The 26,160-nt window shown below is 43.5% G+C and overlaps 1 protein-coding gene across 1 annotated transcript in view; it reads left to right on the forward strand.

Annotated features, from left to right (window-relative positions):
* fryb (furry homolog b) overlaps positions 1-26,160 on the forward strand; it is a gene marked incomplete at its 3' end in the record, with an annotated part of 132,656 nt that overhangs the window by 20,261 nt on the left and 86,235 nt on the right. The window contains exons 2-9 of the mRNA XM_080748498.1: positions 7,862-8,055; positions 14,722-14,775; positions 15,100-15,239; positions 16,436-16,526; positions 18,130-18,209; positions 21,495-21,575; positions 23,405-23,573; positions 24,290-24,382. Coding sequence (XP_080604624.1) covers positions 7,862-8,055; positions 14,722-14,775; positions 15,100-15,239; positions 16,436-16,526; positions 18,130-18,209; positions 21,495-21,575; positions 23,405-23,573; positions 24,290-24,382 — 902 coding nt within the window. The remainder of the gene's footprint in view (positions 1-7,861; positions 8,056-14,721; positions 14,776-15,099; positions 15,240-16,435; positions 16,527-18,129; positions 18,210-21,494; positions 21,576-23,404; positions 23,574-24,289; positions 24,383-26,160) is intronic.

Below are 26,160 nucleotides of genomic sequence, written 5' to 3' on the forward strand. Positions count from 1 at the left end.
TGTGTGTGTGTGTGTGTGTGTGTGTGTGTGTGTGTGTGTGTGTGTGTGTGTGTGTGTGTGTGTGTGTGTGTGTGTGTGTGTGTGTGTGTGTGTGTGTGTGTGTGTGTGTGTGTGTGTGTGTGTGTGCGTGCGTGCGTGCGCGTGTTTGTGGCGTGCAGGCAGGTCACAGTGGGAGTGGTGGGAATGTAAGGCAGTGACTGGCGGCTGACTATATATAGCCTCCCCTCCTCTCCTCCCCGGCCTCCCCTCCCTCACAGGGCAGTGTTGAAATTCCAACCCTGCACTCCCTCTGGCCGTGCAGAGCACAGACTCTTAAACCTGCTAACTAAAAAACCTGGACCACCTCGAGTCAGCAGAGACCCTTCCAGCCAAGGACCCAACGCTATACCAGCTTTTTCAACACCACTTTGTCAGTTGCCACTCGCCACTATAGCTGAAACCTTGCAAGTGGACAGAGGAGGCCGCATTTCCGGAGGAGAAACCCAGCATCATGGAGGAGGAACTCCGTATACCGGAGAGGCGCCAGACGTTACCGGACACTCCGGAGATGTCATCCGCTCGCTGGAGGCGAGGCTGATACCCTGGTTGTAAGGCTTATTATAGAGCTCATGCAAAGAAACCCAGGGGTCGCCTCAGAGTCGCCGCACACACACACACACACACACACTGCCACGGTCCCCAAATCTAGCCGTGGTCAAACGAGCTGTGGAATATCTCCCTGTTCGACTCACGAAACGGTCGCTTTGAAGCCTCTCGTGTCCTCTGTGGTTTCAGAAGGGGGACACTTTGGACGCACGTTGGAAGAAGGCCTCACGGGATTATTTTTAGAAATAAAGTTATCTCAGAGTAAAGGACAACGCTGTCCAGGTTCTCGCCGTGAGGGAAACACAGACAGCGAGTCAGTCAGTCAGTCAGTCAGTCAGTCGTTCCTCCGTGTTGCTGAAAGCTGCTATGGCTGTTTGGGGTCTTCCCCCGTGCCCACGGGTTGATCTCCTCCTCTTACGTTGTGTGGATTGAACGTGTTGTAAGAGTTGTAAACGCCTCTGCCGTGATACTCATCTCATTCCCCCTGGTCTTGGATGGTTTACCCTGCAAGCTCACCGAGTAATGGATTTACGTAGATAAAACCCTTGGAATATTTATTTCCTCCAGTCTTTTCTCTCCAGTCTACCGTTGTACTAATCTAAAGCATGCAGGATGGATGGGCCTTCAGTGTGGCTGTGGATTCTATACCCTTGTGATCTACATCATGTAGTAGATCACTCATAGATATTGTTCAAGTAAACACGACTTGGATACACCCGATCGTTGTTTGATCCACCACGACACTAACCCACCACGGACTGAAGAGATGGATCAACGGCTGCCTATCTTCGTAATACCTAAGCTAGATACTTCTTAACTGGATTATACTGCTGTCTTTAACTGGATATACTGCTGTCTGGATTCTACCTGCCCACCTCCCACCCTCGTGATGGCGCTAGTACCTGTAGACTTTAGCTGCATGGTACTTTGACAAGGTGTTTTCGTCAGATACTTGAGGCCACTGTCACAGTGGAGTATAATGAAGACAGAGGCGTCTTGTCCGATCCGCTCATGTCACCCATAACAAAGCTGTTTGATTGGTCACGGTAGTGTAGTTTGTATCCTGTAGAACAGACAAGGCAATCCTACCGCTGCCTTCCCGTGTCTGTGTGTGTGTGTGTGTGTGTGTGTGTGTGTGTGTGTGTGTGTGTGTGTGTGTGTGTGTGTGTGTGTGTGTGTGTGTGTGTGTGTGTGTGTGTGTGTGTGTGTGTGTGTGTGTGTGTGTGTGTGTGTGTTGTGCACCATGGACGTGCCAGCAAGATGGAGCAGGGCCAGTTTCATCAGTCTCATCAAGTGCCTTGGTAAGTGTGCACGTGCACCTGTGAGCTGGGCGTGCTGTGCGCACGATGCTGTGCATGCTCTTGTACTTCTTACCGTCATAAGAACCACATGTGAAATGTAGAACCTACAGTAGAACATGCTAGGTTCACTGTTATACTTTAGTTTGAATGTACAGATTATTATTTTGGTTGAGTATATTGTTTAGACTGATGCCATATACGTAGGTCTACCTGATTACTGTTTACTGAGGCACTACACTGTCTCTCTGATTCATGTGTTACCTTGCTTATTGCAAGCCGCTCTGGATAAAGAGTGTCTGCTAAACACCCAAATTGTAAATTCTAAGAATAAGAATGAGGACCTTGTTGGACGGAGAGTAGTTATTTTGTGGTTCTCGACTTCTAAGAATGATTTAACACTGGACATTTAGATCAAGGCTGTGGTTGGAATGAAAGTTAAGCTTAACGGCGAACACATACTGTACGATAGTGGTCATCATTGTATCCCAGATGCAATTCGCATTGTGGCAAAGACCGCCTTGGGTCATTCATTGAGTGTGACAGAATGCACAGAATAGAATACTTTTATTGGCAGTTGAAAAAGAAACCACAACAATATCAACATTTAGAAAATGCCAACGTAGATTATTCACACAAAAAAGCCGAAAACGTGTTACCATTGTGGCATGATGTCATAGGACAGGGATTCTGAACCCTTTTTATTTAAAGGACCCCCAAGTTTGAGGTCAGCTGTGTTTAAATGACGGAGACACCAATACACTGCACAGTGCTCTTAATTTATCTCTTGAGAGTGTTCAAAGTTTGTACATTCTCTGAGTTAGAGACTCGTAAGCTTCCATTTGGTTTCTGGGTATCAGTCATTTTGATGGGGACCCCCTGGAAACCCCTCAAAGGCCCTGGTAGTCTTCAGACTTCACGTTGAGAAGCACAGAGTCAGACTCCTAGCGGTATCTGTAGTGTTGTCCTGTCATGCAGTATAGTTGGTACTACACCGATAGATAGTCATTACAAGACCATTATATGCATTAACAGTTAAAGGAGTAGTTCACCCCTAAAATTACTTTTTTTCTTTTGATTACTCACGCCATGGAGACTTGAGTTCAATAATATATTTTTCAGTTTTGTGTTGCATTCCTAAGACAAAAATGTGATTACAATAAATTTACCTCCATTGATTACGGATCTGGAATCAATGGAAGTACATTTACAATTTTTTACATAATTTTTTGGTCTTAGGAATGCGACAAAAAACGAAAAATATATTATTGAACTCAAGTCTCCATGGCATGTTTGGCAAGGTCATTGTTTGTCCAGAAAATGTTCTACCTTCACGACACGTGATAAATACTCAGGCAATTTTGGTACAGGGAATCGATCACTATTTGTCTCTAATCTACGTGCAGACAGTTTGGTGAAAAATATCTGTGGATATTATCAGCTTCCTTTGGAGAACTTCCAACTTGTTTGTCCCCTTCTGCCAAAGTCAGGATCGTGTCCAAATATTCCTCCATTTTTTGTGGACAGATGTGCATACTGTAGGTCAGGGGTCTTCAACAGGGGGTCCGGGACCCCTAGGGGGTCCTCAGAGTTACTACAGGTGGGCCACCAAATCTTTGTTACATTTTACATTAACCACTTGGACCCTAGCATCCCTATTCTCAGTGGAACATTAGCCAAAAATAGCAGATCCTACAAGCTCACAATGCCTTGCAGAGCTTGTAGATCGGCTATTATTGGCAAAGAGGTTTGTAGAGGGGAAAAGAACAGCAGACTTGACAGTTGACAAGTGGTTAAATGTCTGAAAATACACATTAATCCAACATACACTGATGATAGACCTGTCAAACAAGGCCAAGCTGTCTAAGAAAGCTATTATTAACATATTACTCTGCAAAACAATTATATACAATATGTACTGGGGGTCCCTGCTTAATCTCTCTCTACGCTAAGGGGTCCTTGACCTGACCCCTGCTGTAGGTCATAGACTAGTTTTGATTCAACTCAAACAGTCTGTCAATGTATACTGTATAATCAAGATGTAGCTGAACATATAGGAACCGGATACATCATGGAGGAACCAGGAATCTGTTCCATCACATTTTGGAACCGTTTCCGTAAGAGGTTTCATCACACTGTCAGAGCTGGTTATGTGGGCTTCACATCTGCTATACAATTACAACCGTTGGATCTCAAAACTTTTAATTTCAAGGACCACCATAACATTGAGAGTTACAGTCGTGTAATGTCAAATTGACATTACATCAAATGGACATGAATCCAAAATACACTGATGATTGTGTTGTCAAACAATGAAACTATATGGAATCTTTGAACAGGTTGTGGGGGTCCCTGCTTCATCTCTCTCTCAACTAAGGGGTCCTTGGCCTGAAAACGTTGAAGACCCCTGCTCTTTAGGAATGGTTAAAGGGAAGTGTTAAGATGGCCAGGCCGTTAAGAGGGAATCGTTAAGGAACCATAATCGTTGAGAATACTGAAGGTTTCCAACCCTATAAGCTTAACCACTTCAACCACTCAGACCCTCTGTATTTATATTAGTAAACTGGTCATGATTTTTTTGACCAGTGATCTACGCTGTCAGGCACTGTGAACTTGTAGATCTGCTATTTTGTGCGAACATTTCCCCCCGAATTGGGATGCCAAGACTCAAGCGGTTAACTCTATAATACTTGAAGAATATTAACCGAAGTACACTGTACATCAGCTGTGGTATGCTCCTTTATTTTCCCCTCTCCCCCTGAGGTCTTGACCGAAAACAGTTGTGAGCTTGTAGATCAAAATGTTTGACGAATGCTTGCCTATTATGACATGCCGAGAACAGGGACACTGTAGGGCTCATGTGGACAGAGCTAAGGGATTTCAGTCAACACAAGGTCTCCCATGTAACACTACGAATGTGTGTGTGTGTGTGTGTGTGTGTGTGTGTGTGTGTGTGTGTGTGTGTGTGTGTGTGTGTGTGTGTGTGTGTGTGTGTGTGTGTGTGTGTGTGTGTGTGTGTGTGTGTGTGTGTGTGTGTGTGTGTGTGTGTGTGTGTGTGTGTGTGTGCGCGCGTGTTCAGACAGAGTGTTTACACGTCAGTCTTCTCAGTGAAAGTCTCAGGGGCAGGACAGAGGACACAGAGGTCACCAAAGGTTAACTCACTCTCACTGGGAGAGCTGTTCACACACGTGCACGCACGCACGCTTGCGAGTGCACACACACACACACACACACACACACACACACACACACACACACACACACACACACACACACACACACACACACACACACACAGTAGCTGTGTTTGAGAATGCCACGTGTCTGTGAGGTTGTCTGTGTGTGTATGTGAGTGTGTGGTTTATGTACCATACCGTGGCTTTCGGGCAGAAACCTCTTATCTACGTATTCTAACTTTTTTCCCCCTCGTAAATTAATCCAATTAATTAATTAATTCACACAAAAGCATCAAAAGTAGCAGATGTACAAGCTCTAAACTGCTGCCTTTGATTATTTGACTTCATCTAGAATTTCGCGCTTTTCTGAGTACTCAAAGTCACTTTACAAGAGTGTGTGTGTGTGTGTGTGTGTGTGTGTGTGTGTGTGTGTGTGTGTGTGTGTGTGTGTGTGTGTGTGTGTGTGTGTGTGTGTGTGTGTGTGTGTGTGTGTGTGTGTGTGTGTGTGTGTGTGTGTGTGTGTGTGTGTGTGTGTGTGTGTGTGTGTGTGTGTGTTTGTTTGTTTGTTTGTTTGTTTGTTTGTTTGTTTGTTTGTTTGTTTGTTTGTTTGTTTGTTTGTTTGTTTGTTTGTTTGTTTGTTTGTTTGTTTGTTTGTTTGTTTGTTTGTTTGTTTGTTTGTTTGTTTGTTTGTGTGTGTGTTAGGAGAAAAAAAAACAAGTTAGAAAAATGCAAGAGATATATATATGAGGTTTCCACCTGACTCAGGTTAGGGTTCTGGTTTTGTGTTCAGGAGTTTATCTTTAGGTTAGTGCTATGTTCATAGGGGTTTATGCTTAGGTGTGTGGTTATAGTTAAGTCGAGCCTTAAGTTGAGCTGGCAGGTTAAGTAAAAACAGCATTCATAATTGTATTGGTAAAAGATTGCTTTTGGCGTCTCCACAAGGATATGAATGTGTGTAAATCCCCAGATTGCACCAGGAGCATTTTTTGTCTTTCATAACATGTGATCCGCCTCCTGGACTGAAGAGGTTGTGCTATTTTAAGAACGTGTGTCATGGTACAATATTTCAAAGGGACACATGACTGGAATACCCCCCCCCCCCCCCCCAATTCATCTGTCTGTCTCTCTGCCATGCTCTCCCACCCAGATACATGTCACCCGACTCTGTCTGTCTGTCTGTCTGTCTGTCTGTCTGTCTGTCTGTCTGTCTGTCTGTCTGTCTGTCTGTCTGTCTGTCTCTCAATCTGGTTTTCTCTCTTCTCTGTAAGCCCCATTACTGATGTCATCAGACAAAAACAAAACATCAGCTGTCGCGTGTGTGTGTGTGTGTGTGTGTGTGTGTGTGTGTGTGTGTGTGTGTGTGTGTGTGTGTGTGTGTGTGTGTGTGTGTGTGTGTGTGTGTGTGTGTGTGTGTGTGTGTGTGTGTGTGTGTGTGTGTGTGTGTGTGTGTGTGTTTGTGTGTGTGTGTGTGCGTGCGTGCGTGCGTGCGCGCGCACACGTACGTGCATGCGTGGCATGTACTGTACTTCACAGATAATATCGGAATATTACAGGTATTCCGATTTCTCGTGGCTGAGATAAAAGCTAAACTTAGGGTGGCCACCAGCAAGACCTCAGAAAGGAGGACACTTTTTCGGGGCGCGCTGTATGGGACCCCCAAAATGATATGCAGGCCTATTTAGTCGCGGACCCCCATCTCAAAATATTTTGTGCCAGCCAGGGACCCACATATTATTCCAGATTTGTACACTTTTTGAAAAAACTAGATCAAGCTCATAGCTTGTAGATCAGCTATTTCGAATAGCCTATAGTGTAAAATAGGTTAAGTGGTTTAAACTTAGACTGGGTAGCCTACCTCCCTTATTTATGCACCCAAAGACCCTTCATGAATTATGTTCTTTTATGATGGGCCTACACTGTATATACATAGTTTTTTTGCAATTATACTTGGGTTAAATTGTCCCATTAGAAATCGAAATCCACGTGACTGGCATATCAGAAATAATATAACAGAGAGAGGGGAAGAGAAGGGGAGACTTGTGGATATATGGGAACTGCTGCAGCTTCAGTTATTGTGTTCACAATTGGGGAACAGGTTAGGGATCCGACGGGGGGGAATTAATTCGAGAGGAAAACCTTCAACACATTGAGTCATTGCCTGTCAGGCAGTCAAAGCATGTCATTGCGTCCTACCTTCCCAGCCTCCCTTTGCTGACATCAACCCGTTACACACAGCAGTGCAAAGTGCATAATAATCGCAAATTCTGTGCGTCTTTATTAACTACTTGACCTTGCTCCATTGTTGGCTGGCTAAATTTCGTTTCATTTTGGTGTCTTTGGGCAAACCTTGACGTCGGTTTGCATCTAACAAGCGTGGGAGGAGCGACTCTAGCGTCCAGTGTAACAGTTGGGAACGAGCACTAAACAAAATGCACTCACGTAGCACGCGACACGCTGCGGTGTCGCGGTGCCGTGAGCTTGTATATCTGCTATTTTTCTATACCAATGAATAGGCTGGCTGCAAGCTGTTTTAGACCAAAGAAACGTGAGAATTACCGTGATATGCAAATGTAAGCCAGCAGGCTGGCTGGCTGATAGTGGCACTGCACTGGCTGCGCAGAGTCAGACCTGTATTCTAACGGGAGATTTACTCTGTCTCTAATGACATCAGTATCATTGGTAAGGAAGTAAGGAAGCGGCCCGATTTCGACTCAACAGTCTACCTGAAGAGACTTGGTGCACTTGTAAATGAATGTGTCAATTTACGGTCTCTCTCTCTCTCGCCCATCTTTTGTCCCTCAGCCTCTCCCGTGGGCCTGAAGCCGCCCCTCCCTCCAGTCAGCGGGACCCCCGGAGAGAGGAAGGGCCCCGTCGCCATGGCGCCGGTCAACGTGGACCCCGAGAGCAAGCCGGGCGAGTTCGTCCTCAAGAGCCTGTTCGCCAACTTCACCCTGCTGTCCGAACGCAAGATCCGCATCATCATGGCAGAGCCGCTGGTGAGTTTGTGTGTGTGTGTGTGTGTGTGTGTGTGTGTGTGTGTGTGTGTGTGTGTGTGTGTGAGTGTGAGTGTGAGTGAGTGTGTGTGTGTGTGTGTGTGTGTGTTAGGCTATTCACGAATAGTGATTTTTAGTATTCGAATTATTCGACCTCAAAGTATTCGAATAGTCGAATATTCGACAGGACTGTCCAAACTGTCAAATATTAAGTAAGCAAGAGGCGAACATTGTGAAAATAGCTGATCTACATGCTCTGTGAGCATGTAGTCTGCTACATATTTATCTGTGGAATCGAGTCACATTAAATGTAATACCTACAATTCCAAGTGCTTGTCAGGGTGGGGGTCCCCAGTTCAAATATGTTTATTTTGGGTGTCACAGCCTAAAAAGGTTTGAGAAGCCCTGGTATAGAGCATTAACAAATGCATCCACCTGGGGCATTGACAAAAAAAAAGAAAAAAGCGAATATTCGACTTCGGTGAACAACGTCGAATAGTGACTTTGATATTTGAATATTTGGTGAATGCCCTAGTGTGTGTGTGTGTGTGTGTGTGTGTGTGTGTGTGTGTGTGTGTGTGTGTGTGTGTGTGTGTGTGTGTGTGTGTGTGTGTGTGTGTGTGTGTGTGTGTGTGTGTGTGTGTGTGTGTGTGTGTGTGTGTGTGTGTGTGTGTGTGTAAAATGAAACTTGAAAGTGTGTGTGTGTGTGTGTGTGTGTGGCTAAAATGAAATTGAAAGTGTGTGTGTGTGGCTAAAATGAAATTGAAAGTTACTTCTCCAAAATGAATGGCAGGCATATGTGCAATTATGCAAATTTTTTGAGTCTTTTATTACTACACAGTAGTAAATAAATTGTTCTACACAATAAATAAATAAATATGTTTTAAATAACTGATCCATAGTGATTATGAGGTTTGCCTGTAGCTCTACAACAGAGGCACAGCCATGCCAAAATATGTATAAAAAATATATATCCTTTTCGGCTATTCGGTTTTCGGCCAAGTGTTTCCAATATTCGGTATTCGGTTTTGGCCAAGAATTTCCCTTTTGGTACATCCCTAATTTTAGATTAATTGAAGATTCAAAAAGCGTGTTTTGGGGAAAACTGCTTTCTCTCACACAATGCATTTCACTCCATATCAAATCACACAGTCTTAAAGCCTTCCTTTAACATTTAATATTAAGCCCTAAACTATGTTTAATTTATCTGCTTGTCCTAAAACAATCGAATCCGAATAAAACAATTGCGTGACGTGAGAGCTACAGGAATCATAGCATCAAAGGACACTTAACAGCTTGGACGGTTGTTCCCAGTACAGGTTACCAGTATCATGTTTCAGCAGTCTGGCTATTTGTTTAGAAACGTCTAGACGAATAAATGGACAATCTGCAGTAATATGATAACCTTTATTGGGAACGACTGTCCTTACCTGTAAGCAGTGTTGGGTAACGCACGTTAGTAATATAACGCATATTACTAATATATTACCGAAATGCGGTAACGACTAATATAACGCCCTACTAAAAAAAACATCGGTAATATAATGCAGTAATGACAACTTATTTACAGCATTACTTTCCGCGTTACCGGCCAAAGTGAAGGTGCTTTTTTTATTTTATTTGTATTTCCTATTTTTGTATCCATCCACAATGCGCAGCGTCCAACAGCAGCACCGCCAGCGCCAGAAAACTACAAAGCCCATTGACACCTGCGACCATTATTTCCTGTTGGCGCGCTGTGCGGTACATCAAACAACAAACAACAACATTAGCAGCAAGCAGCATCAAGTCAGAATGGAGTCGGAATCGGATGAAATATTGGTTGATGAGGAGATCCAGGTCCAGGAGAATGAGCCCGAGCCGGTTGGAGACCCAGGGTCAACGTTTTCAGGATGGATGTATTCACATTATTTCGAGTTCATTAAACAAAAGGATGAGAAGAACATTGCAGTTAAGTGTAAACTCCTATGATTAAGTGTAAACACCTATGATGCAATTACAACTGAGCTGGAGGACATTTTCTCTAAATATGGACTGAACATTAGTAAAGTGACTGCTTGTGTGACGGACAACGGCAGTAACTTTGTGAAGGCTTTCAAAGAGAATCAACAGCAGCAGCAAGCTGCAGCCGCTGCTGCTCCATCTTCAGACGAAGATGAGGAGCTCCTCGACGAGCACAACGATGGAAAACCTGCACCAGTTTAAAAGAATAAAACAAATTGCAATCCGTTACAACGCGCCAACAGCATCCAGTGCACCGGTAGAAAGGCTGTTCAGTCTTGGCAGTCTTATACTCACCCCAAAACGAAATCGTCTCGGTGACCGACGCTTCGAACAGCTTCTTCTGATGCGTTTTAACAGGTACTATACTGTTATGGATTAGGCTCCAGAGTCTATCAAGGAAGGCTGGAAGGCTATGCCTTACGTTGTTTCATTTATTTGTCATTTGTTAATTTAGTCTAGGACAGGTCTAGTAGCCTATATTTATTTTATTTTGAGTCTGCCTACATAATGTGAATAGGACATGGTCATTGTTGTTTCCCTAAAATCTGATCTGTGAACTGTCCTTATTGTGTCCTTGTTGGACTGAAATGAGCCATAGACATAGTAGGCCTAATAATGGTTTGGTTTTCGTTTGTTCAGTTTTGCTCAGTTTGACAAATAAGGCCAGTGCTGGCCGTAGAGAGGCCTCCAATCCGAGCGAGCGCACGTTTATTTTAATTGTTGTGGGGGTCCGTGCCCTTCTTCAGTAGGTCTAATATTGTTTAATGTGTATATAGATTTTTTTGTTTGTTTTTATTTGTTTTATTTTATTAGGCTGTGTTTTAAGCTGCAATTGAGCCTAAATGGGACTATTTCATTGGGTCTTACTCTTAAAGCCAATAGGCATGCTCTTTGTGTGTCATTGTTAAAAATGTATGCATGCCTTGTTCTTGAGTGTAATTGCACTATTTCGTTGGCTTATAAAGCCAGTAACCTTTATTTCATTGTTGAAAACATGTCAAGGCCTTGTTCTCATGAACCTGCTAGCTTTTTTCGTTTATACCGTAGGCTAACAAGTGTTTTGTTTACAATGTGTTTGTTCATTCATTATAATGACCGATGTCTTACAGCTAATATGTAGCCCATGTGTTTGTATTTTCCACATGACTGAAATGGTCCACTTGAAGAAAGCACCTTAAACAGCAATTTAATTTGCATTATATGCTGTGCTGCTCATGCAGATCTTGTTCTGTGGACTTTAATAAAAAAGGCATAGAGGTTTGTATCTTGTTGTCAAACTTGTCATGTCATTATAGGCCACATTTAAGAAGGTATAGGTCTATTGTGTTTCATATGAAAAAACAGACAAAATATAAAATAAAATAATAAAATATATAAAATATAATAATAAAATATCTAGATAATTATTTGTTCAATTTGAGCTTTTTTTTTTTTTTTTTTACAAAAAAGTAATAAGTAAAGTAATATTAATATATTACTCCTCCTCGGGGGGTAATATGTAACGAAAAATATTACTTTAAAATCAAGGTAATATGTAATCAGTCTATATTACTAAAAAAAGTAACGCTACCCAACACTGCCTGTAAGTGACCATTGATGCTGTCAGGATGCATTAAGATCCATGATTAATAATGGAGTCTTCAAAGATCTGTGTGCGTGCGCGTGTGTGTGTGTGTGTGTGTGTGTGTGTGTGTGTGTGTGTGTGCGTGTGCGTGTGCGTGTGCGTGTGCGTGTGCGCGCGCGCGCGTGCGTGCGTGCGTGCGTGCGTGCGTGCGTGCGTGTCACTTGCGATTGCGTGCGTGCATATTTACCGTACTACACTTGTGACCACAAATGTAGTAGAATTTGAGAAATAGACATTGTTCTCACAAGAGAAGTGTTTTTTTATGGTTTAAAAATATTTGGGTTACAATTATGACATAATTCAGGTTGGGGTTCTTTCTGTATTTACTAGTTCATGTACTAGTAATGTACTAGTTCAGCTGCACAAAAGGACTAACTAACTGCTTTTGTCCACCACTCCTTTCAAATTTATATCTAATAAACATCATCATATTATGTTTCTTACACTGTGGGTGAGCTGGCCAATACGCAAATACACAAAAATGTAATTGAACCACAATTGAGTGCTTCTGCACTCCTTGCTCCCAAGGGCACCAACCCCAATTTACATGAGTTAAAGAAGTATTTTCATTCTATAAACGTCCCACATTACTTTTGTCTATGCAAATAACAAGTCGGACAAAATGTTTATCGATGACCTGACAACTCGACCCACGAATGCTGTGAGTGTGAAGGTCGCTGGTTCCTTGGAAGGCGTGCGTGTGTGAATGCATGGGTGCTCTGTAAGGGTGTGTATCTGTCCCTTCCAAGATGATATGATATGTATCTGACCGATACATGGACTTCGATTCAGAGATGATAAATCTTACACACAGAACAATTCGATGCGATTCGGTGCGATTCGATTCAGATTTTGTGGAATTTTATGCGATTCAATTCGATGCAATACGGTGCGAGCTGGAATTAAGCATTCATTTTCCGTTTAATTAAGAAGCTAGATCTATAAAGTAGCATTGCTGACCTTCAAATAATAGATATCTCATAAAAGACTAAGGAATAACAAAAAATTGTAAAGAAAGATGGATGACAAATCATTTTAGTATCATATGTCATTGTTGTGTTCTAAATAGACAGACATGTAAATACCAAAAAACTTAATATATACTACAAAGCCTACTGACATAGTTGTCATAGTTGAAGTATGTCTCACACACCCATTTCTAAGAGTCAGGTGGAGAAATATGAAAAAGATCACACAAAGGCTTTGCCCTTCAGGCTACAGTACAGTGCAATTCTTGTACTTTGCAAAGCTGCTATAATAGCACTGAAAAACTAAAATATTACATCCTCACAACCACCAATGCCACAGATCAGATCACCAAATAAAACTAGAAAAGTAGCCTGCTGTTATATTCAGTCAATAAGATCATTTCAAAGAGGTCCACTTTCTAACACCACAAAGTCTACTTGTTATCTTTGCTCTAATGGCTCTAATGCAGTATCCATTTCAAGGACCTCCAGTTTGACATGCATCAGGCTCTGAAGTGTTGGTTCCATTTGCATACTCCCTGAGTTACACATACCCATAAGGGTCCATTTTGTTCCTATCATTTAGCTGGGGACCCCCTAGAACTCCTCAAGGACCCCTGGGGGTCCCCGGACCCCACTTAGTGAACCAATGCTCTAATGTAGTCCTTTGCAATAAAGACGGAGGCCGTGATTATTGTCTCCACCAGCCGAAGGCATGGGGGAGAGTATGTTTTCGTCCGTCCGTGCGTGCGTGCGTCCTCGCAGTTTGTTAACACCTAATCTCAGTCGCCGTTGGCCCGGTCGCTGCCAAAATGAGCACACACACTTCCTGGATGCCAATTCAGAACCTCTGACCTACGTTTTTCAAATGGGCCTGTTTTAGCGCCACCATGAGGTCGATGTTCGCAAAACACATTTCTGTACACTAGGCCGACTTATGTAAAACACAATTTTTCCTATTATTCCTTGAGTTCTTATCCAAAAATCATGCAAATCAATACACAGTATCTCTATAGTCATGTGATCAAGTCCGATCCATCAGAAATGTCATATATTGGCTTCCAAAGTTTGCAGGATTGCTCCGTTTTTGAACAAAATGCCTCAAATCGAAATGCAACGTGCTGTGGGCTTGAGATCTGTGGTTTTCCTGCAGGACAGAGCAGGCAGCTCTTTTCTTTTTTCCTCCTTTTTGTTGTACTGTGTTTAGTAGCAATATACCTAAAGAAACCCACTAAATGTCATGCCAACCTCTCCTCTACTCTGAGAGACTGGCAGATGTCCTTTCCTTATATGGTTCTCAACCTGTGGGTCTGGACCCTCAGGGGGGTCCCCAAATTATTTTGGGGGGTCCCCAGATGATTAACTTAATGTGCAACATTGTTTTCTCTCTCAGCAGTAAACAAACCAGCATAACGTTTAAGTGAATAGAGGGGTTAATGCACATTTCTAAAGTGACAATTTAAGGACTTTTTTAATACATCTAAAATGACAAATTAAACATTGGCCAAATTGTCACATATTTGAGACAGAAATTGTGAACATAGCAGATCTACATGCTCACAACGCCTCACAACGCGAGGTGAGCATGTAGATCTGCTATTTTCACAATAGGACCGTGTTATACAAAATGTAATGCCTTAACGCTTAGTGGTGCCAGGATGGAGGGGGTCCCCAGTTAAAATATGATTATTTTGGGGGTCACGACCTGAAAAGTTTGAGAACCACTGCCTTATAACATAAACTTGTAGGAGTGAGAGGGGGGCAGAACGAGGAGATGAGACACAGCCAGTGAGGGAGTTTATCGACTACAGACATTCAAACCTCCTTTGAACCATTATCATCAGAGGAATGCTGCTGGTATAGCTTATATCCATTAGCCCTGAGAAACATCCCTGGCAGCTGGGTTCATTTCAGTTCAGTTCCTTGTGTTTATACCTTTATGTGTGGGGGTGTGGGTGTGGGTGTGGGTGCTCCATGTTGTGCCCTGAGTGTGTTTGTTATTAAGCCGTTAACATGTTCCTGGTGTTTTTAAGCATGAATTGAACCGTTTCTCTCCCCTCTCACCCTGACCAGGAGAAACTTCTGAATAAATCTCTGCAGAGGGGAGAGGACCTGCAGTTTGACCAGGTACGCACGCACACACACGTACGCACACACGCACGCACGCACGCACGCACGCACGCACGCACGCACGCACGCACGCACGCACGCACACACACACACACACACACACACACGTGTGCGTGCGCGCGCGCACACACACACACACACACACACACACACACACACACACACACACACACACACACACACACACACACACACACTGGCTCTAAGTTCACACACACATTCATTCACAAAACAAAACAACAACATACAAAGTTGAAGTACTCTCTGAAATCTGCCCGACAGCAACGGTTTGTAACTGTGACTTTGTCCTCTCTCTTCCAGTTGATCAGCACCATGAGCTCCCTGGGGGAGTACTGCCTCCCGTCCATCCTGAGGACGCTGTTCGACTGGTACAAGAGACAGAACGGCCTGGAGGACGAGTCCCACGAGTACAGACCCAGAGCCAACACCAAGTCCAAGAAGTGAGACACACACACACAACCACCCACTATACTGTAGGACAGTGGTTCTCAAACTTTGACATTTTAAGTCCTTAGGTCCTTTTCACTTAAATGGAGCTGAGTTGGTCTGTTCTTGAGAGACTACTATGTTAGTGGTTCTCAAACCTTTTCATGTGAAGGACCCACAAAATGATATGTATTTGGCCACGGACTCGCATCTCAAGATATTTAGTTCCAGGGACCCCCCAGAAGCAAAATTTGAGTTACAAACGTTCGCTTTGAAAATACATATATTCAAAGATTTGCACACATTTACACAACTTTTTCGAAAATCAGATCTACAAGCTCGCTGTGAGCTTGTATATCTGCTATTTTTCACTGGTTAAAGCATTCAATAATTCTAGGCCTAAATGGGTTAAAGATGCAGTGCCATGATTTATTTCCCCCTAAAACATGATTATAAGGTATTATTATTATACTAGGAGGAGGATTTTTTTTTTCTCCAAAAGAGTGTACAGAAAGAGTTAAAATTTGTTTTTTTATGTGGCCACACCCACCAGTTCATTAAGTATGCCTGGTTGTTCAGGTGGGTGGTGATCCAGCTGAAGTTAGCCACACCCACAGTGTTGGGTGAATGGTAAAAGGGGAGGGGATGATTATGATGTCATTTAATCACTGTCTTTGAATTGGCACTTTTGACCTACAAGGTGTCAGCCTTCAGGAAGAAATCCAAAATACAAAGGGAATACATAATTGCTCATAACAACCACACCAGGGGGTCTTATGAAGTACTGTCAACCTCATAGACACATGAGAACCAGAAAAAGAACAAAACTATGGCACCACCTCTTTAACTATGACGGTGTACACAGTGTACACTGTCAGAGTTAAAGACTCGTATGGGTCAATTTAGACCCATTAAAGGAACCCACAGAGTCCCTGGAATCCACTTTGAAAACCACTGCACTATACTGTAGGGCTTTTTGAACACTTTATTAGACAGACATGTAAACAGCATGTGATACAGTCAGACAATTAAGGCTAAAAGGATAACACAAAAAATTGTGGTCCTGTGTATTCAATTCATCAACATAGCATACAAAGAGAATACATGTCATCAACAAATACAAAGGTCACAATTCATGACATTTTACTTGATGATTAATTGCCCTCTCTGTCTGTCTGTCTGTCTGTCTGTCTGTTTGTGTCTGTCTCAGCGATGAACAACAGAAGGACTATTTGTTGGAGCGGAGGGATCTGGCCATAGACTTCATCTTCTCTCTTGTCCTCATAGAAGTCTTAAAGCAGGTACTCTTCAGTCATACATATAATATTATAATATAACTAGTAAGACACCTGAGGGTGGAATGCGACCTCAGGGTGACATGCGACCTCGCCCTAAAGGGCGAGGTCGCGCCAATTCTTGACTATCTGGCCACAGCGTTTCTCTGACGATTCTAGTTGTTATCATTCTGGGGGGAGTTTGTTCATGTTTTTGTGAGGGTATCAACCCTAGGAGACACGGGGAGAACATGCAAACTCCACACAGAAAGGCCCTATCGCCAACCCCACCTAGGGTGTGAGCGATAGGGCCTAAACATGGAGGTGTGGAGAACACTATATATGGAGATAGTCCAGTCCATCATGTCATATGGGACTACCGTCATAGACAGTAGCCATTGTTAGGCCGGAGTCAATGGCTGTCTGTCTGACTGTCTGTACAGGAAGTGATGTCACATGACATACTTTTTATGCCCATATATGAGTCATTCTGTACCACATCTCCATGTTTAGGCCAAACAGGTTTTCTCCATTTCTCCATGTATAGGTCCAAATGACCTCGCCCTAAAGGGCGAGGTCGCGCCAATTCTTGACCATCTGGCCAACCACAGCGTTTCTCTGACGATTCTAGTTGTTGTCATTCTGGGGGGAGTTTGTTCATGTTTTTGTGAGGGTATCAACCCTAGGAGACACGGGGAGAACATGCAAACTCCACACAGAAAGGCCCTATCGCTCACACCCTAGGTTGGGTTGGCGATAGGGCCTTTCTCTGTGGAGTTTGCCTAAACATGGAGATGTGGTACAGAAGGACTCATATATGGGCATAAAAAGTATGTCATGTGACATCACTTCCTGTACGTACAGACAGTCAGACAGACAGCCATTGACTCCGACCTAACAATGGCTACTGTCTATGACGGTAGTTCCATATGACATATTGGACTAGACTATCTCCATATATAGTGTTATCCACATCTCCATGTTAGGACTCATATATGGGCATAAAAAGTATGTCATGTGACATCACTTCCTGTACAGACAGTCAGCCATTGACTCCGGATTAACAATGGCTACTGTCTATGACGGTAGTCCCATATGACATATTGGACTAGACTATCTCCATATATAGTGTTATCCACATCTCCATGTTTAGACAGCCAATGACTCCGGCCTAACAATGGCTACTTTCTATGACGGTAGTCCCTTATGACATGATGGACTGGACTATCTCCATATATAGTGTTATCCACATTTCGTGTAGCCGCCCTGTACAGGAAGTGATGTCACAACTCGCTGACATCACACTGACATCACAGAGGATACGGAAGGACGGTCACGAGGATACGGAAGGAAGGTCACTCAAGCGACACGGTTCTTCAGAGTATATGCGACCTTCGGTCGCAACTATCTCAATATGACATTATATGTTTTCTTAAAGGATCATAGTTTTTATTATTATTGTTAAGACACTGTGTTTCTGTCCTCATAAAACATACTAAACAAGGGTAAGCGATAGCCGACAACGTGCTTTAGAGTAAGAGGATCTAAATTGAGGTCAAAAACAAAAGTCCATACTGTACGTAATGGAGCATGAAATTAAATCACCCTGCTGTATATCTGTCCCTCTCAGATCCCCCTGCATCCTCTGTTAGATGGGCTGATCCAGGAAGTGATCAACCTGGCCTTCAAGCACTTCAAGTATAAGGAAGGGTAAGAAACACAACAACACAAGCCATCACATCAAACACAATGACGACGACAACAACAACAACAACGTTAACAATCCCAGTTGTCGAAAACTGCCGGTTTGTTGAGACTTCAGCCTTTTGGCTTTTCAGCCAAGTGTCAAAGTGGTCCAAGTCTGACTAGCAGTGAGACATTGGGTTCTGTTCTACAAAGTTTACCACACAGGTAACGGTGCCTGGGTCCTCACCTTTAGGGCGAGGTCGCGGCATGTCTTGGCCGTCTGGCCAGTGATGTATATCGGACCAGTTACCCATATATGGAGACTCCTGGTAGCCATACATGGAGATCCATGTACTGCGTTACCCATTCAGACGGATACGGTCAAGATGTGACGGTTCTGACAGTAAACTGCAACCTACGGTCGCAACTAACCTACTAACACAGTGGTTGTCCAACTTTTTCATGTCACATTGATATGTATTTGGCTACGGAAACCCATCTGAAAATGTTTTGTGCCAAGAAGAGAAGATTTTCCAATACTTTCAACATTTTTGTTCAAGAAAATTACAGATGTACAAGCTGTGTTTGAACTAAACCTCCACCTCACCGCTCCCTTTGTTGGACCAACCCAAATCCATCTAGCTTCAGGGATTGGCCAAAGCATTGCGTGACGTTTGTGCCACTTGTACAAATATAAGTGATAGCGCACTTGCGCACTACAGTGTCTGATATCCACAGAAATGCTGCACTGGACAGTGCACTTGAGAGGGGGACCAATGAGATCGCGTCATGCTGCTGTGGCAGTGGGACAGAAGGTGTACTCCTTCGGAGGGGTCTCTGACGTGGAAGAGACCCAAGAGACGGATCAGATCGATGTGCTTGTCTTCAACACAGTGTCTTTGCGCTGGAGGAAGTTGCCTCCAGTGAAGGCTGAAAGAGAACGTTCCCTTGGGGACGTTCCTCCCTCCATGCGCGGGGGCCACACAGCCGTGCTCATAGAAGACATCATCTACATCTGGGCAGGGTTTAAGTACTTCGCAATGGACTTCTGCAACGTGCTTTATTCGTTTAACGTCGACACCCACGCATGGTTCAAGCCTGAGGTTTCTGGGACTATTCCGGGGCCGAGGAGCGCCCACTCGGCCTGTGTCTTGGGGAAGGTCATTTATGTGTTCGGGGGATTCATCTTGCCGACTAGTGTCAGCAAGTTGGACGTCTACAAGCTGGACACCACCACAATGGTCTGGTCTTTAATTAACAACAGAGGCGCTCTGGTACGTCCTTCGTCATGTCACACTGCCACCATCATCGGAACAAAGATGTTTGTATTTGGGGGACGATGGTTCCAGGACAAGATCGACGAAATCAGAGTGTTTGACACAGAGACCGACTGCTGGCTGAGCACGCCCTCTGCGGGGCCTCTTCCAGAAGGACGCTGGTGGCATTCAGCCTTATCCTACAATGGAGAGCTGTACGTATTTGGTGGTGAAAACTGGGACCTGGGCTTCAATGATATGTGGAAATTCAGTCCAGAGAGCCTCTGCTGGATGAAGCTTGAGCCCAAGGGGAAAGACCCACGTTGGATGTCTAGGATGTGCTGTTGCTTGGCGGGAGATAGTGTCATCCTCTTTGGAGGATACACACCCAATGACTTATACATCTTAGACTTAAGTCCTAGTCTGAAGACGTTATGCAAGCTAGCGGTTATTCAGTGTGGTCTGGAGTGGTTGGGACTACCACACGACATCAAGTGGGAGCTGGAAGCCATGACTGCCGGCAAAATGAATAACATGAAAAGAAGAAAAGAAAAGCGTGTCCACAGCAAGTCCACTAAAAAGAAGAAAAACAGATGACAACGGCAAAGAACACATTTCAGGCAGTGTAGCAGAAGAAAGGGGAAAGATGAGGAGATTGCCACCCTTAACACATTAAACGCCCACGTGGTAACCACGCGCCAATCTCTTTGATGTTTACGTGTGCCCACGACGCGTTCGACGCGTTGTACAGTAAACTATACTGTAGTTGTATAGTGTGTGATGAAACAAACTCCATTTCCCAACATGCAGCGCGAAATTACGTCACCCGGACGTGCTGTCTGTCTCGTTGACTTCCTGTTTAGCGGCTGCACAAAAATGCTGTTTTCTCCGGATTCTCTTCCTTTTTTCTTTTTTTTCTCAAAACGGCAGCCTCTTCTACCGGCCGTAACACAAACACTGTGGCTTAGAATTGATAAAAAACGGTCCTGACTGAAAGAAAAGATTTTCGCGAAATAAACAGGACATACTTGGATTACATTTACTCGGATTACTTTTCTCGCCAGTACTTCGAAGGTAGGTAAAATGGCGGGTGTTAAGAAGTCTCCCTTCATTCAGGTGGGAAAGAAAGCAGAGAACAGGAATATGCTCAGTTATTCCCACCAGAAAGAGTATCACACAGAAGAGAGAAGTCTTCTACCTGCCGAACTGTACCAGGACAGACATGCTTGAAAAGATATCTAAGACAAACTTCTACAGTAGTTTATCTCCAATATCTAAGACAAACTTCTACAGCAGTTTATCTCCATCACAAATGAATGTTGAAACAAAGAGATGCTTTGTACAAGGTTACAGACTTCATTGGAAGAGGCTTCAGGAAATAGATATTTGTTGAGAAGAATTGGAGTGAGAGAAGAAAATGACTTCAAAGGTGGAGACCTTTGTGGGTTTTCTTTTTTTCCTGTCATGTTTGAGGCAATAATAATGTGAGCAGTAGATAACGGTATGAGATCGGTTAATTTCCAGTTTCTTTTGAAAGACTTTCGAGTATGTGTCTGTAAATACAATTTACGAACCCTCGTTACATTGTGGTTGATACTGTATCAATTTCACTAGGTACACAGTCACAAACATTGAGCTTCATGCGGATACGCCCAGACAGATGTCGCCGAGCAAAGCCAGATCTTGCGTCATTGGGAGCATAATCGGAGGGAAATATCTTGCAGTGTGGACCCCAGCAGAGTTCGGTCCTTGTCTTCTACGTCTGGACTATGAATTGACCTGAAGACTTTTATCCCTGCCCAGTTTCTCACAAACGGTGAAAACAACCCCAAACATTGTCATCACAGACAGACAGAAAGATGGATGGATTTAGGACGTGGTGGACAATGGACATTTGCCCTCTACTGAGCGCACCTTTCCTGTTCAGGAGATTTTGAGCCGGCTTTCTGGAATCCACCCGTGAACATGAAACAGAACACCCCTGAATGTGAGCTGTTGTTGACTGTGTCTTCAGCTAATGTAATGTGTGTGGTGTTTCTCTCTCATCATGCAGGTACCTTGGGCCCAACACAGGAAACATGCACATCGTGGCTGATCTGTACGCTGAAGTTGTGGGGGTCGTAGCTCAGTCCAGGTAGGTCTCCACCATGTGTGTGTGTGTGTGTGTTGTGTGTGTGTTGTGTGTGTGTGTGTGTGTGTGTGTGTGTGTGTGTGTGTGTGTGTGTGTGTGTGTGTGTGTGTGTGTGTGTGTGTGTGTGTGTGTGTGTACACACATGGAGTACAGTTCTCAGTCGTCATTTGGTTTCCTTAGAAGTCAGCATGTCTTCAGTGGAAGCATGTCATGCACTGACAATAGGCTAATTAATCTACAAGCTTGTAGATTGTTTTTGAAACACAGCACTAGTGTTAGTTTTGTTGACTAAGACTAAGAAGATTTTGATATTTAGTCGACTATAAGACTAAACAAGACTAAGACTAAAACTAAACGTGTGTTATTCAAAAGACTAAGACTAAATCATAATTTGCTGTCAAAATGAACACTGCACAGCACTAGCACTCCTTTCCATTTCTGTTTCAAAGTTGCACCTATCTGTCATAAGTTTTCATTTTGCTTTAAACCGTGTGCGTGTGTGTCATGCTAAATTGGGATATATATCATGCAAAATGTGTGATATACAGCATGTTTTGTCATCAGCTTGTTAACTCGTGGTGCTGCTACTGTAAGTAGGTTATCTAAACAGATAAGAGGAATGCTGCTAACCTGCTACCAGTTAGTTTGTTTGTTTGGCTTAGAGTGTATGACTGTATGTGGCTGTATGTCCACCAAGGCGTTTCTTTTCCCCCTGATGTTTTGAATTATTTCGCAATGGGAGCGCCACATATTTTTCATTTCTGCTCTGCAAGCATAAGAAGATGAAATTGTGCTTCTAAAAAGACAGTGAAAGAATGAATAGTATCTAAGTCTTTATCTGGTCGCAGAGAGTTGAAATATTTTCAACTTTTTGGCATTTGGATGAGAATTTTAGAAGAGCACTTTGTATTTTCAGCTGTTTTGTTGGACACACGTCCTCATGGATAACATTTCCTGTGTGTTTAGTCTCTGCTAAAAGTCACAGTTCCATGTAGGACGGTACAGGGCTTTGATTTGTACTCGGTTGCACCGCGCCAGTGTCAAGTACCAAAAAATAGCCGATCTACAAGTTCACTGTGTCTCATTGCTCAGCACTGCCACGGAGCTAAGTATAGAGCAGCTGTGAGAGTTGTTATCTGCACGGCGAGATCGGTCACATTGTTTATACCTTAAACACGCAAACACTTTGCATAACACACAAACAGAGTTATTCACTGCCTCACATAGTGCTGCCAACTGCACTGCCAAACACTTGTCTGTCACACACGGATGCACGCGTGCGCGCGCGTGCACACACACACACACACACACACACACACACACACACACACACACACACACACACACACACACACACACACACACACACACCCACTCACACTCACACTCACACTCACATTCACACTCACACATATTCCCTCCACATCACCTTTCCAGATGCTGTTCTAAATATAGGACTGTGCTGTCTGCAAATCATATTTGAACTGGGGGCACGTACACACACACACACACACACACACACACACACACTCACACACACACACACACACACACACACACACACACACACACACACACACACACACACACACACACACACACACACACACACTCTTGCCTTTACCTGTACTTTAACCTTTTTAGCAGCAAATAAAACTAACCCCAGCCATGAATAATAAGGTTTTTGGGCTCAAAGAATTGGGCTCAAAGTAACAAAGAATTTCTAACGGGTCCATTTGTTTCCATTTGTACACTGTTAGAGTTAAGGTGAGACCTTAACATTTTAATGTTTGAGAAACACTGCTTTAATCCATGTGTCCAACAATGTCCAGGTTCCCTGCGGTCAGGAAGAAGTTCATCGCAGAGCTGAAGGAGCTGAGGCAGAAGGAGCAGAGTCCCTACGTCATCCAGTCCACCATCAGCCTCATCATGGGCGTCAAGTTCTTCCGCATCAAGATGTACCCCGTGGAGGACTTTGAGGCCTCCTTCCAGTTCATGCAGGTACCGTTTAACAAGATTGATTGATCCACTGATTGATCGATTGACTGACTGACTGGCGACTAAATCAGTGGTTCTCAACATGTGGGGGGGGAGGGGGGTCAACATGTGGGGGGGGGGGGGGGGGGGGTCCCCACATTATTTTGGGGGGTCTCCAGATGGTTAACCTAATGTGCAACATTGTTTTCTCACTCAACAGTAAACAAACCAACATACAGTTTAAGCGTATAGAGGGTGGAATGACAAATTAAACATTGTCCAAATTGTCAAATATTAGAGGCAGAAATTGTGAGAATAGACAATCTACATGATCACAACGCCTCGCAACGCGAGGCGTTGTGAGCATATAGATCGGGTATTTTCACAATAGAACCGTGTTATACAAAATGTAATGCCTCAACTCTTAGTGCTCCTCAGGGTGGAGGGTCCCCAGTTAAAATATGATTATTTTGGGGATCACGGCCTGAAAAGGTTGAGAACCACTGGACTAAATGACTGACAATTCATTGATTCATTCATTGGTTGCTTGTGTTGTTTTTTTCAGTTATGCAAGCTGGTTTGGGAATTGTTTATGAATTTATGAATGATGTTTAACATTTCTTTTCTCTCCTCCTTTCTTCCCTTTACTCCTACACTCTTTCCACTCTTCTAAATGTGTCTTTCTTTCTCCCCCCATCCCTCCCTCCTGCCCTCCCTCCCTCCTTCCTGTCTCTCTACAGGAGTGTGCCCAGTACTTCCTGGAAGTTAAAGACAAAGACATTAAGCACTCTTTAGCTGGACTCTTCGTGGAGATATTGGTTCCTGTAGCAGCGGTAAGTGTGTGTGTAATCAGTCTGGCTGCATCATCTCAATGTGAGTGTCGTTTACAATGACGATGGAGGATGAGACCTCTCTCACACAGAAGTTGCTGATTGTTTCTTAGAACAGCAATAACCCCCCACTGGCTCACAGAGTAAGAGCGCATACCATATAAATAAGGCTACTGTATAGGCCAGTGGTTCTCAAAGTCCAGGGGTCCTTGAGGGAGTTCCAGGGGGTCCCCAGCTAAATGATAACAGGAACCAAATGTGTCTGTAATTCAGAGAGTGTACAAATGGAACCAAATGGACCCGCATTTGTACACTCTCAGAGTTAAATTAACATTGATTTTACTATATAAGTCCCAGAGATAGAAATGCCATTAATTGTGGCCTAATGCATGTCAAATTGGGGGTCCTTGAAATGCAAATGTTGGGAATCACTGCAAGAGCCGTAAAAGTATTCTCTTATGGGGGTACCTGGCATATCTTTTCAAATGGGTGTCTGTGAGCTAATAAGTGTCAATTCGGGGGTTCTTGACATGAAAAGGTTTGAGAACCATTGCTATAGGTCTTACTGACCCAAGGCCCTACACTTCATGACATCTTTATGACACTTAAAAACATTCCCAGATGGGGGTCCCGCCTCGGCACGAAAAAGTTTGAGAAATACTGTTTTTAGAAGGCATTTGTAGAATTGGCTTCAGGTCTTGATGGGTTGATCAAACTGTGAGCTCAACTCGCAGAACCCTAGATCAATGCCAAGCCTCAGATTCTGGACATTCGTGATCACCAAAGGAACATCCGCGCTCACGAGGTGGGTTTTAAAAGGATAGTTCACCCAAAAGATAACTCTTTTTTAATCGATTACTCACCCCATGGAGACTTGAATTCATGTTTTTTTTCTCAATTGTCCCATCATGTCATAAGCCAATAATTTGATGACCAGCAGTGGTTCCCTGAGCCGGCTTTGTTCCCTATGGAGACACAAACAGTCTCCTCAAATTATTGGCTTAGGAATGCAACAAAAAACCCAAAATATCCATGAATTCAAGTCTCAATGGAGTGAGGAATCGATAGGAATTGTACTTCCTGTTGACATCAATTGACAACTCAGTTGACCAATGAGAGTTTGCTAGCCGGGTGGTGGGTGGCTTCTACACCCCTCCCTTTCAACACAGGAACCAAAGACACTGTTCCCCTAGCTTTCTTACTAAAAATATACTGTACAAGAAGGAAGACAGTGTGGGAATGAGGTTATGGTGAAGCCTAGATATCTAGCGTCACATGTTTCACAATGAACTTGAGCTTTATTAACTCTAAGGAGGCTTTTTCTCTAGTGTGATGAAAATGCTCGTTCAAGCAAAAAAAGAAAAACACCCAGCTGCACATGTGTGCCCCCCCGCTCCCCGCTTTCTGCTTACTCAGTAATCATTCATTTATTTTTAGCATGTAAAAAATATAGCTGCATGTTGTGGACTGATGCACTATAGAATCCTGAGAGCTATATTAACTCTGAGAGCAGTACAAAAATAATTGCACTCAGAACATTCCGGATGTTGATGTACTGAGCATAATAAAACAGCAGCTCGTTAACCACAGGTTGATGGGTGTATTTGGAGTCCACAGTGGAAAGAAGATACATATCGTTGTTGTCGGGTGGAAACCTTGTATGTCCAAAACCGTTCGTTTTTATCATTTAAAAAAATGAACTAAACTAGTGAAAACAGCCGATCTACAAGCACACAACGCCTCGCGGTGCGAGGCGTTGTGTGCTTGTAGATCTGCTGTTT

Source organism: Nannobrachium achirus (genome assembly GCF_963921795.1).
Source record: "Nannobrachium achirus genome assembly, chromosome: 19".
Taxonomy (NCBI): Eukaryota; Metazoa; Chordata; class Actinopteri; order Myctophiformes; family Myctophidae; genus Nannobrachium; species Nannobrachium achirus.